Genomic DNA, 19,285 nt, shown 5'->3' with positions numbered 1-19,285 from the left:
GTTCTTATCACAAATATGAAATATTTCATCCAGTTCCTTAAACAAAATCCACCCAATTGGTAAAAACCCAATGTGAAATGTCTATAAAATTGATTTGTTTTTTTTTAAACAACTTTGACCTAATGAACCACTAGGAATCTGAAATACCTCTTGGTTATATTGGATAAATTCACTTTCCCATGTTTAAAAGAAAGTGCATACTTGAAATTGATGATTTTATTTTATTTTATTTTATTTTTTTCATTTTAGAGATCCTGCTTTATACACCATTGAGCGTTCACTAGTTCATTTTACCAGAAACTGAATATATTGTTCTTTTCTGCCCCCTTGTGGTATTTATTTGCTATTTTGCAGCATCGCTGCTAAATTGGTCCAGGCCTTCTACTTCAAAAAACCAAATCCTAAACAGTACAATAAGTCTTTTTTGTAAAATAATGAACTCTGACGTAATCTTTTGCGCTGAAGGTTTGTTGCTCTCTGTTGCCGGGTGCTTTGTGGAACAGTAGAACAGGAAACGCATCCATTTTGTACGTTGCAGGAATGTTCAAAGAATATTCCCTTGACTGACCTCAGTGTAGGAAGACTTATTCATTCATTATGTTTTTGTGGTAAAAAATGGACTGATTATAATGGGAGCTTGTAATAATTATATTAAATTATATTTTGTATTTAAATGACAACATTACAAGCCAAATCTTGCTAGTTCCATTTGGAACGGCCTGCAGAAAGTTATACATGCCGATGTTTTTGTTTTTGCAAGACGCAGGAACACGGTGTTCTTCTATGCATTCTGCATTTCTGACCCATAAAGCGGACTTTTAAATACGAATATGGACCCGAGGGAGTCATCATATAACATATAAATCACACTATATCGCATAATAAAATGCTTTAAATACTAGATTCAAGAATTGTAGACATTTCATTGGTCATTAGTTATGTGTGTGTAACTGGGGTCCGTATGCAATAAACAATTTTCAAAGAATTATAGACCATTTGGGGATTTTTTTTTATATTTAATGATCCAAAATACAAGATAATCTGCAAGAACCAGCAATCTTGAGACGACTTCTTATACGTACAGCTGTAATATTGTGGTAAGAACTACACAGAGTGGATTGCACACTTTTTATTTGAACTGTTTTTTATTAAAATGTTTTGTTTTTTTACATAAATGCATAAAGATTTAAAAAAAAAAAAAAAGGAAAGAGAGGCATGTTCTACAACTACGACTACAGAAAAGCTGTTATTGTTACACAAATAAATAAATTAACATCTTTGTTCTGGATATTTACAGAAAGTTTCAATCAGTAGGTTTATATTTACAGAGAGGAACTGAATGGGAATAACATTTGAACACACGAATAATAATAATAAAATGACAGTGAGGGGATTCAAACATTTTATATATGTGATGTGTTTTGGAGTTTTAGTGTGAGGACTGGTGTGTGTGTGTGTGTGTGTGTTTGTGTGTGTTTCTCGGCTTGCTTTAGGAATCGAAAAAAAGCTGCACAAAGCCGTAATCGGATCGGTGTGTGTTGTGTATCAGGTTGTGCAGAGGTAGTGATCGTGTGTTGTGTTTGTTTGTTTTGTTTTTTTTAGAGTTCACTTAATAATAGCTAGGTTTCCATTCAATTATTTCCATTGGGAGTTAGGTCGCAGTGACGTCAGTTCCGCTTGCAAACTTTTTTTTTTTTAAGCGGAAGTTGGACGGAGCAGACAAAATACAACGTTACAATTATATTTGTCGGAAATTACAAGTATACAAAATGGGATTTTGGTAGAACAAATTTATATCGGTACAAATGAAAGACATTTATGTATCCTAAAAAAAAAAAAAATGAAATATACACAAACCAGATTTGATGTGAAAAGTGAAATTATTCCCTGTGGAAAACCCGGATGGAGACTTGATTGTTGATCAGGTTCGCTGGTGTTTCAAGTCTCTAAACACATCATATGTTCGGATCCCTTATGCGCATGCTCAGTCCGTAACCCCCCTCCCTCCCTCCCCCCTCAGCCCTGTGAGAGCGTTATTGATGGTTGGATTCTCGGCGTGATGATGAAGAGTCTCTTTACTTCTTCTTCCCTGCCGCCTTCTTCGCCTTGGCTTTTGGTTTGGCCGCTTTAGGCTTCCCGGGTTTCACCTTCTTGCTCGGGCTCTTGGTCACTTTCTTAGGTGCAGGTTTCTTCGCCTTCTTCGGGCTCTTGGTGGCCTTTTTAGCCGCAGCTGCCGCAGGTTTCTTTACTTTCTTAGGCGCTTTCTTGGCCGCGGGCTTCTTGGCCGGTGACTTCTTCGGCTTGACCTTTTTCTCCGGCGTTTTCTTCGCCGCGGGTTTCCTGGCTTTAACCTCGGGCTTCTTGACGGGTTTCTTCGGCGTCACCGCTCCTTTGCTGACTTTGAACGAGCCGGACGCGCCGGTCCCTTTGGTCTGCACGAGCGCGCCCTTCTTGACGAGCGCCTTGAGCGCGAGCTTAACGCGCGAGTTGTTCTTCTCGACGTCGTAACCGCCGCCCGCGAGCGCCTTCTTCAGCGCCGCCAGGGACACGCCTTTGCGCTCGCTGGACGCCGACACGGCTTTCAGGATCAGATCGGACACGCTCGGGCCGGACTTCTTCGCCTTGGAGGCGGATTTTTTTTTCGGCGTCTTGGCCGTGGAGGCCGCCGGCGCGGGCGCGGTTTCTGCCATCAGGAACTGGTTCGGAAGATTAAAGAAGAAAGGAAATAAAAAAAGTTTCACGTTTAAATACCCCCCAACACGCGCGCGCACGGAGTGGTAATGTTTACGTCGAACAGCTGAGGGCGACAGATAAACGGCCGATGAGAACCTTATAGACTCAACCGACCGCGCGGCTGCTCCTGACATCCACCGAGCGGACCTCAGATGTGTTTTCTTACCCTGAGAAACGCTCGAATTTCCGCGAAAACGACCCGCGGATCGTCGTGCGACCCGCACTTTCTGATAACTGAGATCCCGGTTTGTCTGCCCGGACTCCGGTTTCTTCAGTTTTCCCGTCGGTTTTGCTTAAAACGACAAAAACGCAGGCAAATCTACCGGGAAACCGAGTGCTGGGAACCGAACTTCCTCTATTCTTTTAAAGTTTATACACCAAAATCTGCGACGAAGTGCAGCTTTTCCAGTCTAATCGCCCAGAAAAGACTCTGATCCACACATCCGTCGTGCTTTGGCTCGGACTTTGTTCCATCCCGGGGTATTTTGGAGCGTTTTCGGCGGTGGAGGTAGCACACTTCCACACCGTCGCCATTTCAACCTGGGCTTAATCTCATGGAGTCTTATTTTATCCCAAACCGACACGAATTAGGACTCGTTTCTACTCGTGAACTATTTTTTTGTATCAAAGAATCAAAATCGAGCGAGTGGAAAAGCGTCTGAGGGAATTTTGAAGAAATTCCCAATCCCTGGCTGTGAAATGGGGAAATGGGAAGGCAGGCCTTTAGCAGTGTATAGGATCATGTTGTGGAGTGTTACAGAGGAGAAACTCTCAGGAGGAAAGTTCTACATGAAATACAGATGTTCGGTTTTGTTCTCACGTCCAATTAAGACGACATTCAATCAAAACAATACTCATGATCATTGTTTAACACGATTGTTTTAACCAGTAATAATAAAGGACACGTGGTGAGACAATAGAGACACAGAGAACTTCTGACTCTGAACACTTGCAATAAAATTATTGCATTAGGACGACATTTGGGTTCATCAGTCGCTTGATCCTGATCCTCGACCTTGTTTGTATGTTCTGAAGACATTGTTTTCTTTAAAAAAAAAATATTAAAGCAGCACATGAAGACCAGGGACTTGTTTCAGTCTTGGATTCTGGAGAATGAGATCTTTGTGGATAGGAAACATTCAAAGTTGTGTTTTTAATCCCCATAAAAATAAAATCTGCCATTGTAATTTATAATTTGTGTCCTGTTATGACAAGGTTATAATCTTATAGGTGTCTGAAGAACAATTCAGCTTTATAAGAGCTCATGTATAATAACTGTATATACACCAGGTCACACAGAACACTTCTATTGTAGTATTATTTTATTATTATTAGACTGCACACAGTTATTTAGCAGATTTCCAACCAATGATTGAATATTATAGTTATTTCAGTTATGATGTAATTCTTCCTTTAACACTTATCAGTTACTTCAAAACTGAAACTAAACAAAGCACTCTGTAACTTCTTCAACTGACTTCTAAAACATTATTAATCCTCTTCTCAATCCTTAATTAAATAAGAAAATAAAATTAAGTGCTCTATTAGAAAGTAGATTTATTTATGTATTACTGGCTTTGGTAGTAATTGATATAAGAATCATTTAATTGTCATTCGTGAAGATATGAATATATATATGCATTTATAATTAATATATATATATATATAAGCTATTTTATCACACACTAATATATAGATATATACATTATAATTATGTAAAGCAAATTATAATATTAATATACATTAAAACGTAATTACATTTGCATATATAATTTTTTCACTCAATTCCTTTTATTTCACAAATAAAATCTTGTGCTCAACACTCTCAAAATTAATATTTATATGCATGTAAAATATTTCAAGACAGAAAAAAAAAATCTGAATTAAAATCACGTTTATTGTACTCAAAACAAATCTCACATTGATTTCAGATAGAAATAAAAAAAAAAAGACAGGATTTTGCTCTTAGACAGAACATCTGGGCGGCCCTTAAAAGAGCCTTTTGGGGTTTTTTTTTTGTTTTGTTTTGTTTTTTTTATCAGAATATGAAGTCCAGGTTTATGTGTTTCAGCCGCCGAAGCCGTACAGGGTGCGTCCCTGGCGCTTGAGCGCGTACACCACGTCCATGGCGGTGACGGTCTTGCGCTTGGCGTGTTCGGTGTAAGTGACGGCGTCGCGGATCACGTTCTCCAGGAAGACCTTGAGCACACCGCGTGTCTCCTCGTAGATCAAACCGGAGATACGCTTCACGCCTCCGCGGCGAGCCAGGCGCCTGATCGCAGGTTTGGTGATCCCCTGGATGTTGTCGCGGAGAACTTTCCGGTGCCGCTTAGCGCCGCCTTTCCCGAGCCCCTTTCCGCCTTTCCCTCTGCCGGACATGCTGCTGAATTAATGTTTTCTTCTGGTTCGTGTTTGGAGAAATGAGACACGGCGTGTACGCGAGGGAAGATATACCCAAGACGCGGACCTAGTGGAAACCAGCGCGCTGTATTTCTGGCGCAGTGCCAGAGATAAATAAATAAAGCTCACTGAAAATAGATATTCGATTTGTTGTTGTTTATTTAAACAGTCGTATTGTTATTATTGTACATTTCACACAAAACACTTCCTAAATGCTAAAATCTCGCGTTTGCTATTTTGGCAAGAAATCAACAGCCGACACGGAGAAAGCCGCTCCTTTATGTGGACCATTGGGCGGCTCTTAAAAGAGCCTTTGTGTTTGTGTGGAATGAAGAGCTTTCACTTGGAGCTGGTGTACTTGGTCACAGCCTTGGTGCCCTCAGACACGGCGTGCTTGGCGAGCTCTCCCGGAAGCAGCAAGCGCACGGCGGTCTGGATCTCACGTGACGTAATAGTCGAGCGTTTGTTGTAATGCGCGAGACGCGACGACTCGCCAGCGATTCGCTCGAAAATGTCGTTCACGAACGAGTTCATGATGCCCATAGCCTTGGAGGAGATGCCCGTGTCCGGGTGGACCTGCTTCAGCACTTTGTACACGTAGATGGCGTAGCTCTCCTTGCGCGTCTTTCTGCGCTTTTTGCCGCCTTTACCGGTGGTTTTGGTCACGGCTTTCTTCGAGCCCTTTTTCGGGGCCGCTTTTGTCGGTTCCGGCATCACGATAAGCCAAAGAAGATCAAAACAGCAGATCCAAACAAGCCAAAAAAAAAATGGGTTGATACACGACCCACGGCGAGCAAATGACTATACATACAGAGCGTATGCAAATTCACAACAAGAGCGCTGATTGGTGGAATCTGTCCGTTCGTTTTCGATTGGCTGACTTTGAATTACACCCGTCCTGAGACGCTCCTCCTTCACCAAACCGGTTTGAACCCGATTGAAGAACAAAGACAGACAACAACATGGGTCATACAGCAATAACGACGCACAAGAACAGTCATTTGTTTTCATGATTGCATGTTTTATTGCCTTTTTATTGATTACTAACTGAACAACCATTACATTTTATTTTCAATATCATATGATGCAGCACATTCGTGTTTGAATATTTATTTATTACAAACAAGAGCACGTTTTTGGTGTTCTGCTTCTTCTTTATGCACCATAAACTGAAAAATCTCCAAACACAGTCGTGCAATAAGAAGCGAATAAATATCAAAAATAAACCTAATACAACACTCCTAGCGGATAAACCATGGAATCTGTGCGTTTAACTGGTTCAGACTGTAACCTGAAGCATAGAGAAAGCTCTAATCAATTCTTGGAGACATCAGTTGTTGTCCCCTGGCAGTTGCTGGAAACAAGAAAAAGAAAAAGCAGCATGAACCTCAGACAATATTATTGCTTGTAAGCATAGAACAGTGCATCTGCATGGAATCATCAGTATGGCATAAGGTTAAAGATGAATATTAAACGTCGGTCATAAAGTGTCAAATGTGAATTTCATGGACGTCGAGTCCTAGAGCATGTTTTATTTGAGCAGTTCGATAAATAAATTGGTTTTATTCATAAGAATTTAAATACCTTTTTTGTACACACACACACACACACACACACACACACACACACACACACACACACACACACACAGAGGCAGGCTCACCCTGTAGCCCGCCTCCTCATTTGTCGGCTCAGGACGTTGCCAGTTCTTATTGGACAGGATTTTCAGGACCAGCAGTGCCAAAGCCACAATGACGACGCCGAGCGAATTGCCGAGTACCGCCTCCGGTGGCAGCTGCTTGTACGGCAGCGTCTCATTGGATCCCTTTTTTCTAGATGAAAAGACCAATACCGGAGCAGATTAGATGTTAGGGAACTTCCATATGGAGGTAAACAAGATACGCTTCGTTTCCACTCTTTTGTTCATTTCTTTCTTCCTTTCAGACACTTAATCCGCTCAAGTTTGGTGTCCAGTTTGTGTCCACCAATGACAATTTTTGGAAAGCTACAAATACAGTACAATACATTCCTAATAAAGACACAATGCAACATGCTAATAGATAGAAAATAATTCCTTATGTCATCAATCTATTTTTAAGAGGCCGTTTTCTGCACAAGCTCCAAATCCACTTGATGAAATGAAGTTTTTTGCTATTAGAGGATCTTCATATTATTATATAACTTGCCAGTCTGAAGATGGATCGTACCAGGAGGTTATATGGTGTAAATAGATGTCATGTCTATTTAATTCCAGGTCTGTTATTATAAAAATTTAAAGTACATTACAAGTATATTTTTACAAATTATATGAAATAGACCTTAATCTTCAGTTCATGTCTGGGTTTTTTTTTTTTTATCTTTTATTTTTTTTTATCTTTTATCTTATTCTTTTTATATCCAAACAAATAAAGACGTTGGAATTAGGGAAATACATATTTCTGCCGTAGATAATCTCACAATGCTGGTTTTTCCCTGCTTTAAATGTTCTGACAAACCATGTGAGCAATGAGGAAGCCAAAAGACCAAAATGTAGAAAGCAAAATCCTCGCACTGTTCCTGTGGTCAAGCAACGCTCTTTGTTTTTGTTTTTGTTTTATTTGCTGAGAGTTCAGATTTCAAATCTAAGTGTCCTGTTTGACTGTCACTTACAGCACAGAGAACAGCTTCTCGTTGATGCCGGAGATGCAGGACACAACACTGAGGACCAGCAGAATGGAGCCCAACCACACGTGGGTGGGTTTGACGAGCACTCTCAGAGGCACAGGTGAGCATGGAAGGAGAAATGCTCCGAATCCAGCAACCCACTACACACAAAAAATAAAATGTTTTATTATATCTAGAGCTATATATTTATGAATATACCACAAGACTGGGTAACAGTTACATGAAGTACATATGTTCCACTGAAGAGAAAAATCTTCTAGATTGCCTCAATCTCAATAAAAAAAGATAATAATGAAAACTCTGGATTGTTTCAGCACCTGAACAGCGAACAAGGCACTGGTGGCGATTCCTATCCAGCTGTGCAGCGAGTAGAGATTCGCTATATTGTTGGCGTTGTGGTAGTTAAACACGGCACACAAGCCCAAGATGGTGAAGATCAGTGCGAGGAGAAGAAGGCAGGCATGGAGGATCTTCCATCGCATTTTGTCTTGAGTCCAGGACAGCGGGATGCGGTACAGCACGGCGGCTGAGACAATAACATTGACATATCGGATTAGTCGATTGACAATCTCTGGCACGGCTTACATGCGGTTGTTATTAACACCAAATTACTACCTATAAACATTAAAATAAAAACACTTCATCCACAAATGACTCACACGCACTCGAACCAAACGCAATCCTCCCACACACATATCCTCCCGCTGCTGATTCACAGCTATCATGCTCTTCGCAACGTGATAAACACTCACCGTTTCCGTACAGCACCACCAGGCCGACCACCATGAACACGGGATGCCAGTTGAATTGCGTGATTGTCCCGTCCCAAGAGAACCCGCCGCGGTAGGCCGAGTTCCAGTGGGCAACCAGCACCACACACACCAGGCTGAGCACTAAGCACAGCAGGTAGGCTGCGTAAAAGGATACGGTCGCCATCATCACTGGAGCCACCTGGACAAATGGTAGAAATACAACCACCCAATGTTACAGTAAACACATCAGGGTCTGTAAACCTATTTAACAGGGAAAAACCACCCTAAACCACTCGCGTTATAACCACACAAGTGTCATCATGGAGGTTCCTCATTATTTAGGCAGAAATTTCAGAGTAATGTTCCTCATAATACCAATGGGGAAACCCTTAAAGCATCCATTAAAGCATCCATTCTGAACCCTTTTCAGACCGTACAACGTTTTAAAAATAGCTCCTGACAAACCCTGTTTAATTTTTTTTGTAAGGTAAATGTAGATTTTGAGTAAATGCAGAAACATAAATAATTCTGGATCATCAAAAAAATTCATCTTACAGAAACACTGGAGACTCCTTCTATACTTGAAGATCTCTCCAAAACATAGGAAAACATTTTTTTTGTTTTAAGGTGTAAAAATGTTGAAATCGATTACACCAAACAGGTCTCTCGTGAAGCATCTGGATACCACACCTGGAATCTAAATTCCATTGTCAGCGCTGCTCTTAGTATAAAACAATCACATTAATAAGACTGATCAACACCTCCTGATCAATCAGAGCCCAGAATTCAACTAGGTAGGGTATATATTTGCATATTATTATCTAATATAAAAAAAAGAACTAAATAAATACTTACTTAATTTAGGAAATGGGTTTCAAAAGTCAGTAACCTAAAAAGCGATCTCTCCAGATCAAGCAGGTGTCAGTGTGATATGTGCTCTGAATCTGAAAGTCTGAAAGTTTCCTGTTTTTGGTGACATCAGGCCAAAAACATAAAGCGCGTGATTTCTTTTTTTTTTTTTTTTTTCAAGTATCTTTCGATATTTTAATATTTTCACTTCTCCTTTTTCCCCTTCATCTGATCCACCCCCCCCCCAACAATATTATATTAATAATAATAAATATTACATTTTCAGCTTATTTGAAACAATATCTAATAACAATAAAGCAATGCACTAAAGTTTTTTATTTTATATTAAAAAATAATAATAATAATAATGACAACACGTTGAACATTCGGTTTTCAGGAACTAACCGCCACCAACCGCGCGCTGTTTCCACAGCAACTATTACACCTCGCGCGCGCGGATTCTCGGTTTGAATGTAAAAGTTTTTGGAATTGCGTTTGTTATTTAACAAAAATTATCGATAAAACTAATAAACATTGTTTAGTGTTTTCTGCTTTCAAAAAAATCTTTTAGGACAAATTACAGCACACCTTTGGACTTCCTGAACATAGCGAAGCTGCGCATGTTTACTTCCGCCTTTCTAGAACGCCATGCACCATGGGTAATGCAGTTTTTTATTATTATTATTTTTACACTATACCAAGGGGTCTCCAAACATTCGTACACCATGGACCAGTTTACTTCTCATATATAGAGTTTTATATACTATTTAACCAATAGCCAATATTAACAACACCATTTTATATCTAATGAAAACCCCTGAGAATCTGAAAGTTCAGGTGATCTTTAAACGCTGAAGCTGCCTGCAGAAAAAAAAGTAGACCCTGGGACAAATTGTTTATAAACCAAACCGTAAAAATAGAAAATAAAACATTTCAGAGCATTTTCTTAATGATTTTAAAGCTCTTATATTTAGTGTAAAAAAAATTCGTCTTTTTCTGAAAAGTTACAAATACCGACCTCTTGTGACCAATAGCAGTATGACAAGCGGTTACTATCTATTCATCTATCTATCGTATGCTAAGGGGGAAAAAAGTGTCTAATGATGATACCATGCCTTATAAATTTATAATGAAATACAAAAACACAAATTAGCAAACAAGGCATTTAATTCTATTACGTAATACAAAAGTAGAAAAAAGCAAATAGAACAGATGAATATCAATATCAGACAACCAACACCGATATTCAGAATTCATGTGTTTTTATATATATTATTTAAATAAATAAATGTACAAAAAGTAATAAATAACACTCAGTTCGATCTCCCAATAGAGCTTGAATGAAAAAAACAAACGTCAGGAATCCATAAGCGATAATGGGATGCGGTTCTTATGCATTTGTTCAGTCTTCCTCGTATCTGAAGTGGCGTCCATCGATGGCTTTTGCGATGATGCACTCTGCCGACAGCTTTTGGTCCAGATTCAGCAGGGCCTGGATGAGGGTGTTAAAATCTGCCTTCATGCCTTCTTTCTCCCTCCACACTTTCAGCAGCTCGTACACCCTGTCCTCTGGTAAAAAGTGAGACCCCTCGACCGTCCTTATGGAGTTGTCGCTCACGCCTAGGATCCTGAAGAAGCGCTTGTGAAAGGTCACGTCTATATCTCCGAACATGTCGAAGCACTTCCTCAGAGAATCATCTCCTGGAAAAAAGGGGGGGGTGGCAGAGGTCATACACTGTGCAGGTATGATACAGAACTAAAGTATTTGATACATAAAAGAGAACAAGAACGTACCATTTAAAGGAACAAGCCTTCGTACTTTTTCACTTTCCTAGACAAAGAGAGAAAGTGGAAAGATTCTCATTAATACAAACATCAGTTCATCCAGACACCCAACTTCTGGATGGAGTTTTCTTCAATTGGAGGCCACACTGGGAATCTCAAGATGGTTCTGCATGAACAGCCTAAAGATCCATTTAGTTCTTATTGAACTTGAAGCTCGGATGATGCTGGGATTTATTTAACCACCAGATGGCGCTGCATAGCAACGTGTCATGTGCCAAAATAGTAGGCTCTATGATTCGGCTTTTTTATGTGCACGACAAGAGCTGACTCGCACGTCAGAGTCGTTTACTTCAATCTGTCTGTTACTTTATAAAGCGAATTTATTGCCAACATTACAATCGTGAAATAGAAACATGACTACTTCTTAATATTATATAACAAAATGGGAGGAGGTAAGCTTTATTCCAACCAATCGCAATGAGCTGATGTAATGTCGTACCCTACTTATGCAATCCACTTGTACTGTTTTGTGAAGTCCTACTTGAGTGACAGCAGATATCAATCACACGTGCTCAATAGAATACATTTACATTCATGGCATTTGGCAGATGCTGCGATCCAGAGAGACTTACAATTACTCATTTGAGCAAGTAAGAGTTAAGGGCCCAGCGTCGGCATCTTGGTGGTGCCAGGATTTGAAATCACAACCTTCTGCTCAGAAGTCCAACAGCTTAATCACCGAGCTAGCACATCCAGAATATTTGGACCCACACAAATCTCAGCTCAGTCCTAATCAGCGAATTCAGCCGGGCTCAATAGAACATCTGAATAATTATAGAACCATTCAATTTCCAAGATTTAAAAATGAATGCCGGCTGAATTATTTTGAATCCAATTTATTGGATTTTTATTAAAAAGAAAAAGTAGAAAGTATCAGCCGATCAGCCTAAATCACTCATAGACAATTCTTCCCTTGACTAAATGCAAGTGAACATACAGAGATTGAAAAAAAAAAAAAAAAAATCCCCTATTAGTGTATCAGTGGTTTTTTTTTCCTGAGAAGTTTCGAAAGCGCATCCTGTATTACCAACTGAACTTTCGAATGCGAAGTTCGATTGTGGTACAGTGCAAATGATCAGACAATAAATAAATAAATAAATAAAAAAAACACAACAGGCTGATAAGCAAAAACCATGAAGCAAGGATGTAAAGGATATAGAAAAGCACACAAAACACATAAGCATGCACACACAAAGCTGTCAGAACGTCAGTTAATGCTGATTGAGCCTGTGTTAAATGTCAACACTTTGTTTTATTATTAGCTTTTTGGTTATGTCAAGCATCCTTTAGATGAGTCTGTGATTTCTGCTACTATAAAAATTCTAATATTTTAGAACAACACATTTTACTATAAAGGAGTGATTGTTATAGGAAACGAAGTAACACCTTCTAAAAAGGTACAAAATTTTGACAGTGATTTGGGAACAAATGTTGATTTTTAAATTTCTTTCCAGAGGAAATTACATAATACTCATTACTCTTATTTGAACAGCAATCCCATTGTATGGCATTAGGTGGCGCCAAATCCCTAACTATTGTAATATTTTGATAATGACGATAATTATGATGATGGTGATTATTACTATTATTATTATTATTGTTAAAGTACAGACGTTTATTTTAAATGTTCTAATTTTTTATGTTTTCTAAATTATAAATCTAAAACGTTATTATTATTATTATTATATTAATTTAAATCATCAAATATATGTTTCCACTGTTTGAGTATACATTTCTACTGCACTATAGCTCCTAAAATTCTGTCTCATAATATCAATGAGCCCCAGGTGAACAAAACCACATCCTTTTGGTTAAGCACAAGTGTTTACGACTTTTTGAATTGTCTGAATGTCTGCAAGCATCGAACTTCCTGTGTGTGTATATTTAAAAAAAAAAAAAACGCTGATGCAAATCATTTGTTTTCTCGACTTGTATATGCAAGACAGCGTGCTTGAAATCACGTGTTTTCTTAAAAAATCAATACGAGATCGATCTGACGGCCTGCACTTTCTCCCATGCTCAACACTTTCACACCATCCAATCCTTCATTCTCCTTCAATTCTCATTTGACCATCGCTTCATTTACAACTTTATCCTATTCATCTTGTCGTTCATTTCTGATAAACGACGAGCTATTTTAATGATCTGTACTAATTTAACTCTTTGCTGTTTTTTATTTCTCTAACTAGAGATCAACCATTTTCCCTCTCCATCATATCAATTCATCTATTCACCAAGCCATTATCACCAACCAACTAATCACAAATCAACCACCTTTTCATCTATTTAGTTATCTCTCAATCCTTTACCCATTCAAACATTTCATCCCAGCATCATCTTAACAGCTCCTAACTGTATCCAGCCAACTATATACCCATCAGTCAACCTATTCCTACATCCAACCCATAGTGGACAATCATATTGTCCATAGTGGACACAAATCCAATCATTCTCATCCATTCTGTTTTTACATATCCCAACATCGATCCACACAGCTATCATTCCATTTATTCCTCCGCCCAATGATCAACCAACCAACTGATCAAATGTATCCACTTAAGACATAACCTGCTTCCATTTATCCGTCTCCATTTTTCACTCCATCCACAAACTCTCCTGCTGTACCACTAGCTGTGGTCTGACTGTGATGTGTTTAATGCCTGCATGCGCTGAAGCTGCGACTCTCACCAGAGTGTTAAGCTGCTGAAGCAGTGAGTGGCTGTGGCAAAACTCGCTCTGAGGGGCAAACACAGACAGGCTGGCTTGGGATGAAGCTGTAGTGTTGGGGAGGCTTGGGCCGAGCCCTTTATCCTCCTCATCATCTATCATGTTTTCACCCACTGTGAGAACGGGGCAGGACTCGTGTTCTCCGTTCTCCAGGTCATCATTGTGGTTATTATGCCTCGTCTCAACCGAATCGCTGCCATTTTCCTAAAAGGAAAAATTCGATCGTTAAAAAAAAAATTACCATCTCTCTCTCTCTCTCTCTCTCTCTCTCTCTCACATAGCCCAAAGCACAGTAAGAGCTTTTTCATAAACATATATTACTTACTCTGCACATTTTCCACTTTCCTTTCAATGCCACTGAAAATGACACAAAGGAGGGAAAATATCGGCACTGGTTTAAATATTTCATAATTGAGATATACACAAGCGTGAAGGACATTTATTTGATGCTTCTTTACCTCCAGCTGATTTTCTCCAGTACCAGAATAACAAGATGATCACGATCACGATCACGATGAAGGATACAATTGAGATCACTGCGTCTACATTTCAATACACAAAGCCCAAATTAACCACACCTCCCAAACAGTAAAACAATACCCAGTATCACAGCTCACATCATAACTGTTTGAACTGTCCACCTTTATTTATTCATTTATTTTTTCCTCAGAACAAAGATTTGTCTGAAACAATCCAACTGCTGTTGTTCTACTTAACCAATCAGAGTTAAGTAGGAGCAGTGTGGTCATGTATGTATAACAAATCTAGGACACATTAATACCCCCCCCTAACATAATCTGTTTATAACTTTACATACAGGGTTGGCTTGTACAGTTAGGTCATAGTGAAACTACATAGGATAATGTGTTGTGCATGTGGTGTGTTTACGGGTATTTGTCGACGTCGTAGCAGAGACGGAGCCTCTTTTTTGACAGATGGTGTTCGAAAGGGGTGTGCAGCTCTTCACAATCTCTTCATCTTCTTTGCATCTAGATACATAAGATCCAACATCAGCTTTATTCGCCAAAAACATCCGATTCTTGATGAGTGGGTCTTCAGAATTTAGAGTCGAATCATTTAAAAATAACCTTCGAAATGATGCACACTTTACACGTCACGGTGACGTCTTCCAGTATTAACCACATTCATAACCACAGTCAGACACACTCATAGTTGTGGTGTGAACATACTTCCTGCACGTCTTGCAGATCTCACAGGGTTGATCTGGCGGACAGAAGGAACCTGCTTTACACTGACAGTGAGTGTTTCTTGTACTGCTGCACTGCTCCACAAGCTCTTGATCTACACATTGATATTAATGTAAAGGTTTCGGTCAAAATCAAAAACTCTTCACCTCAATAGTACATCATTTCAGATAAAAGCGCCAAGCCAATAAATACACTTCATTACTGTGTGGCCCGTATTTGAGTACCTGAGTGACACTTGGTACACTCCAAACACTTGAAAAGCCCATTATCATGCTCGGTGTAGAAGTCAAAGTCGCACTGCTCACACATGCCTCGCTCAAATCTTCTGCTGCATGGCTCTTTAACATAAGTACCTAAAAAAAAAGGAAAATAAAAAAAAAAGTTTCACCCATTGAACTGATATTCCAAATCCTAGAAAATCTGGAACATCATGCTCCTCTGAAACACTCTTCCATGACTCTCACCAGCTGGACAGTTAAGGCAGCAGATGTCGTTGTACGAGTACCCCATGTCGTCCCTGCACACGTCTCGCGCCATTCGGATCCCATTTGAGCTCACCACCAAACTCCATAATATCACGAACTACAAAACAAGAAAATTATATTTTAAATGAACATGCTGCTATTTCCTGAGCTCTGTTAATATTTTACTGTTTGCTTGTATGGCAGACACTTTGAGCGGTGTACAGACATTCATGATATGAAAACATGTTTACCACAATGACTAATCAGCTTCTTCACAGTTTCAAAAAAGTTCTTTCAGGTTCTTTAAATACTGTAACCAAGAGCATTGTGTATTATGCACCTTAAATCTCCATCCAGGAATCAATGTTTTGAAGATAAAAAAAAGAATAATAAAAAAATTAAAAAAAGACTAAGCATCAACCACTCACATTTATGCACTTTTTTTGGTCCAAAAACACTGGCCATGAAACAGGACACCACACACTTACTTTACATCAATGTGCAATTTATCTCAGCCAATCCACCCACTGCCATGTTTTTTGGGACATAAATGAAAACCCAATTGGACACCGTAAACCCAAGCTCAATTTCGAACCCTGAAGATTTCAGTTAAGCACAAGTCCGCCAATTCACCCATCATAAATGATAGATATCTTTCCTTTTTATACAATCAGACATCAGAAGACTACAGAGGACGGTACGAACGGCTGGAAGGATTATTGGTAGCCCCCTGCCCACTCTAAAGAAACTGTACACATCTGCATGAAAAAGGGCCCTGGATCACCCTGGATCCCTCACATCCAAGCCATACTGGTCAATGCTACAAAGCACCAAGACAAGGAAACGTTTCTTTTACCAGCTTATCTACCTCATGAATACTTAAACGCTCTCCCCATTGTGCAATAAAATAAAGCATACATGCAATACCACTTTATTCATCAAAATCTGTACTTTTTGTGCACAATAATACTCTATTTTCTTCATAAAACAAAACATACTTGGCAATAAAACTCTTTGATTCTTACAAAATGGATCACTTCATTCACCGATTCATTTATTATTTGATTGATCATTCACTTTCTACTCAAACTCAATGCTTATCGTGGATACACAATACACAGCGCCGTTCACAAGCGCATGCGCACTACCGTGTGTACTACTTTCCACTTCTACTCTGTACTTTCCAGGTTTTACAAAGAGATTTTGAGAGGACCAGTCTTTAAGTAAAGTAAAGTAAAGTCTTACTCAGTGCAGTGCGCATGCGCATTTGAACGGCCCGTGTATTGTGTATCCACAATACAGCGCCGTTCACATGCGCATGCGCACTGCACCGAGTAAAACTTTACCTAGTAACACGCACTACTCTGTACTTTCCAGGGTTTACGAAGAGCATTTGAGAAAAATTAACTGTCACAAACATTACCCAGACCACTCACTTTTCAATTCCTGTAAACGGGGACGGAGACAAGAGAAAAACAGCTGTAGATGAAGTGTGTATTCACTGAACATTATTCTAACTTCATTCGACTGAACATCTAAACATTAAGAAATTCTGTATAATATAATAAAATGCACAATAATAATAATAATAATAATATTAATAATAATAATAATAATAATAAACATAATAATAATAATAATAATAATAATAATAATACGCCTTTTTGGTGTAATAAATAGGTCAGAAATTACTTAAGTATCATTTTTTTGGATGAGATATAACTTTTTTTATTTTTGCATCCCTGATTAAAAAGAGAAAAAATTAATAGAATGTTATAGGAAGTAAGAAGTAAAACTAGGATTTGATCCGAGAACCGGATTTCGACACTTATTCCGCTCATTTCGTTTTGTTGTTGTTTTTTTTGTAATTATTGTTCGCATTTTCAGACTCACCAGGTTGCTCAAGTGTCTCATGATGATTCTCCAGCTGTCAGAATGTGAATGAAGCTCCAGAGATGGTGTTAAATTGCGTTAAAAAAAGTTCACAGATTACTCCGCCTCTCTCTCTCTTTCTCTCTTTCTCTATCTCTATCTCTATCTCTCCCTAACTCTTTCACCTTGTCAACCCCGTTTCATTCACGACGTACTTAGAACACGCCCCCTCTGTGCGTCAATGAAATCACCTTTATTACCTTGCGTCATTATCCATACAAGGTAACTTTTTTCTAATCTCTAAACCAGATTTAACCTCATTAGATTTTTTCAAAACCTGATTATTTGTATATATTTGTTGCAAATCATTTGTCTCCTGAACGTTTCTGTTGCGCATTTTATACCCACATTGCATCTCTGCTGACGTTTTTATTTATTTATTTATTATTATAACCTAACAAAATAACATTGCTTTGCACTACAGATAATTCATTTATTAAACATAATTCAATTATTAAACAATCTGTTCATTCGTTGGCATGGTGGAAACATTTCTGCAGGATGCGGTAATATACACCGGTTTAAAAAAAAGCTTTTTTTTTTAGTCATCAGAGTTTCTTGTTGTCAATTGCACTGGTGTCAGCAAACATATGTTACGCAACATTAAGGGCTGAAGAAAAAGTTGGGGGAATACCAAAAAGGTATATAGCAGACCTGTCTTAGAATGTGCTTAGCGAAGGGGGAAAAAAACATTTCTTAAAAAAAAAAAAAACACAACATAGACCCACACGTTGGTGTGACATGGGCACTATCAGCCTGATGCCTTTCCTTCTGCACTCTAATGATAACCCCAATGCTGCTTTTACAGTAAGGCTGAATGCCAAATCTCCCCCTGCTTCCTACCTAGGGTACAAAATAACAGCTTCTATCAGCAATTATGATACCATAAATATAAAAAAAATGGAAATATCGAATTGGATTAAGCATACTAGTCTTTATACAGGTGCACTATGTACTGTATGACCTGATGGCTTTAACACTACATTAAATGCAATGTATATCAGATATCCATTTGGGATGAAGCCTCAAATGCTGGCAGTTTGCAAGAATGGGGAGGAGACAATCACGTTTAGTGAGTCATTTACTAATCTAAGGGGAATTTCACAGTCATGTGTTAAAATTCAGGCCAACATGTTACAAGGGCTGAAGGGATCCACTTGGACATACAAAGTGAGCAGAATAGTATAGGTAAAAGAATCACAGAAATGATATACATATTATACAAATAATGATTATATACATATGATGGCTAATCATTTGAGTTTTGTTTAAGACAGACAAAAATGGTTGTGGTTTCTATTGTTACTTTCCTTATTTTTTTTAACAATGTTAGTCTTATACTAGAACAGATGTAGAGGACAGGGTGGTATGGAGAAGGATGATCCGCTGTGGCGACCCCTAATGGGAGCAGCCGAAAGAAGAAGAAGAAGAAGAAGAAGTCTTATACTAGAACATGAAAACATGGGCACTGGATATGTCTGGGCATGATCTTGCGAGGTGAAGTGAAATTTGTTTCACTTTAATTCGCAAGAGTCGTCCTGTTAGTAATCACATGACATCTACATAGGACTTCCTACCACACAATAGCTGTGACTTACACAACACAATTTTGCCAGCATGCAAGTCATGTAAGTTAAAGGCCATTCACTAAAGGTTACATCCAGTTCAGCTCATTTGATTTATTGTAATCGCCATATTATCATACAGCCAG

The 19,285-nt window shown here is 38.8% G+C and overlaps 5 protein-coding genes across 7 annotated transcripts; all 5 read right to left on the bottom strand.

Annotated features, from left to right (window-relative positions):
- Positions 1-1,126: 1,126 nt before the first annotated feature.
- Positions 1,127-2,798, bottom strand: LOC124380371 (histone H1). Its single transcript, XM_046841286.1, has one exon. The coding sequence runs from the start codon at positions 2,688-2,690 to the stop codon at positions 2,076-2,078; it is 615 nt and encodes a 204-aa protein (XP_046697242.1). The 5' UTR covers positions 2,691-2,798; the 3' UTR covers positions 1,127-2,075.
- A 1,814-nt stretch (positions 2,799-4,612) lies between these two features.
- On the bottom strand, positions 4,613-5,249 carry zgc:153409 (uncharacterized protein LOC767650 homolog). The gene has a single exon (XM_046841291.1). The coding sequence runs from the start codon at positions 5,110-5,112 to the stop codon at positions 4,801-4,803; it is 312 nt and encodes a 103-aa protein (XP_046697247.1). The 5' UTR covers positions 5,113-5,249; the 3' UTR covers positions 4,613-4,800.
- Positions 5,250-5,274: 25 nt separating this feature from the next.
- Positions 5,275-5,918, bottom strand: LOC124380373 (histone H2B 1/2). Its single transcript, XM_046841290.1, has one exon. The coding sequence runs from the start codon at positions 5,845-5,847 to the stop codon at positions 5,473-5,475; it is 375 nt and encodes a 124-aa protein (XP_046697246.1). The 5' UTR covers positions 5,848-5,918; the 3' UTR covers positions 5,275-5,472.
- Positions 5,919-6,133: 215 nt separating this feature from the next.
- Positions 6,134-10,038, bottom strand: LOC124380372 (lysosomal membrane ascorbate-dependent ferrireductase CYB561A3). 2 transcript variants are annotated; one of them, XM_046841289.1, is made up of 6 exons: positions 9,987-10,038; positions 8,550-8,748; positions 8,115-8,323; positions 7,783-7,937; positions 6,797-6,965; positions 6,134-6,487 (listed from the first exon to the last, which is right to left on the bottom strand). In XM_046841289.1, exons 2-6 carry the CDS (start codon positions 8,734-8,736, stop codon positions 6,464-6,466), a joined length of 744 nt encoding a protein of 247 aa, XP_046697245.1. In that variant the 5' UTR covers positions 8,737-8,748; positions 9,987-10,038; the 3' UTR covers positions 6,134-6,463. The 2 variants fall into 2 exon arrangements, with proteins under 2 accessions (XP_046697245.1, XP_046697244.1); XM_046841288.1 differs by lacking the exon at positions 9,987-10,038 and adding an exon at positions 9,405-9,622.
- Positions 10,039-10,547: 509 nt separating this feature from the next.
- Positions 10,548-17,691, bottom strand: hdr (hematopoietic death receptor). Of its 2 annotated transcripts, none has more exons than XM_046841284.1 (10): positions 17,536-17,691; positions 15,643-15,760; positions 15,403-15,531; positions 15,161-15,272; positions 14,859-14,959; positions 14,429-14,512; positions 14,296-14,327; positions 13,932-14,174; positions 11,193-11,229; positions 10,548-11,099 (listed from the first exon to the last, which is right to left on the bottom strand). In XM_046841284.1, exons 1-10 carry the CDS (start codon positions 17,554-17,556, stop codon positions 10,801-10,803), a joined length of 1,176 nt encoding a protein of 391 aa, XP_046697240.1. In that variant the 5' UTR covers positions 17,557-17,691; the 3' UTR covers positions 10,548-10,800. The 2 variants fall into 2 exon arrangements, with proteins under 2 accessions (XP_046697240.1, XP_046697241.1); XM_046841285.1 differs by having other exon boundaries at positions 14,085-14,174.
- Positions 17,692-19,285: the final 1,594 nt, after the last annotated feature.

This window comes from Silurus meridionalis, chromosome 27 (assembly GCF_014805685.1).
Source record: "Silurus meridionalis isolate SWU-2019-XX chromosome 27, ASM1480568v1, whole genome shotgun sequence".
Classification (NCBI taxonomy): Eukaryota; Metazoa; Chordata; class Actinopteri; order Siluriformes; family Siluridae; genus Silurus; species Silurus meridionalis.
The sequence above is the reverse complement of the archived record's forward strand: the minus strand, read 5'-3'. Positions and strand labels throughout refer to the sequence as shown.

Bases quoted from the DNA above. Each gene is read 5' to 3' on its own strand.
- LOC124380371 (XM_046841286.1), bottom strand. From the start codon at position 2,690: ATGGCAGAAACCGCGCCCGCGCCGGCGGCCTCCACGGCCAAGACGCCG.
- hdr (XM_046841284.1), bottom strand. From the start codon at position 17,556: ATGAGACACTTGAGCAACCTG. The intron at 15,273-15,402 runs GTACTCAAATAC...ATCAATGTGTAG, and splicing joins GTGTACCAAGTGTCACTCAG to ATCAAGAGCTTGTGGAGCAG. The intron at 14,175-14,295 runs GTAAGTAATATA...TTTTCCTTTTAG, and splicing joins GAAAGTGGAAAATGTGCAGA to GAAAATGGCAGCGATTCGGT.
- LOC124380373 (XM_046841290.1), bottom strand. From the start codon at position 5,847: ATGCCGGAACCGACAAAAGCGGCCCCGAAAAAGGGCTCGAAGAAAGCC.
- zgc:153409 (XM_046841291.1), bottom strand. From the start codon at position 5,112: ATGTCCGGCAGAGGGAAAGGCGGAAAGGGGCTCGGGAAAGGCGGCGCT.
- LOC124380372 (XM_046841289.1), bottom strand. From the start codon at position 8,736: ATGATGGCGACCGTATCCTTTTACGCAGCCTACCTGCTGTGCTTAGTG. The intron at 8,324-8,549 runs GTGAGTGTTTAT...TTATTGTCTCAG, and splicing joins GGTGGTGCTGTACGGAAACG to CCGCCGTGCTGTACCGCATC. The intron at 7,938-8,114 runs GTGCTGAAACAA...TTTTGTGTGTAG, and splicing joins GTGCCTTGTTCGCTGTTCAG to TGGGTTGCTGGATTCGGAGC.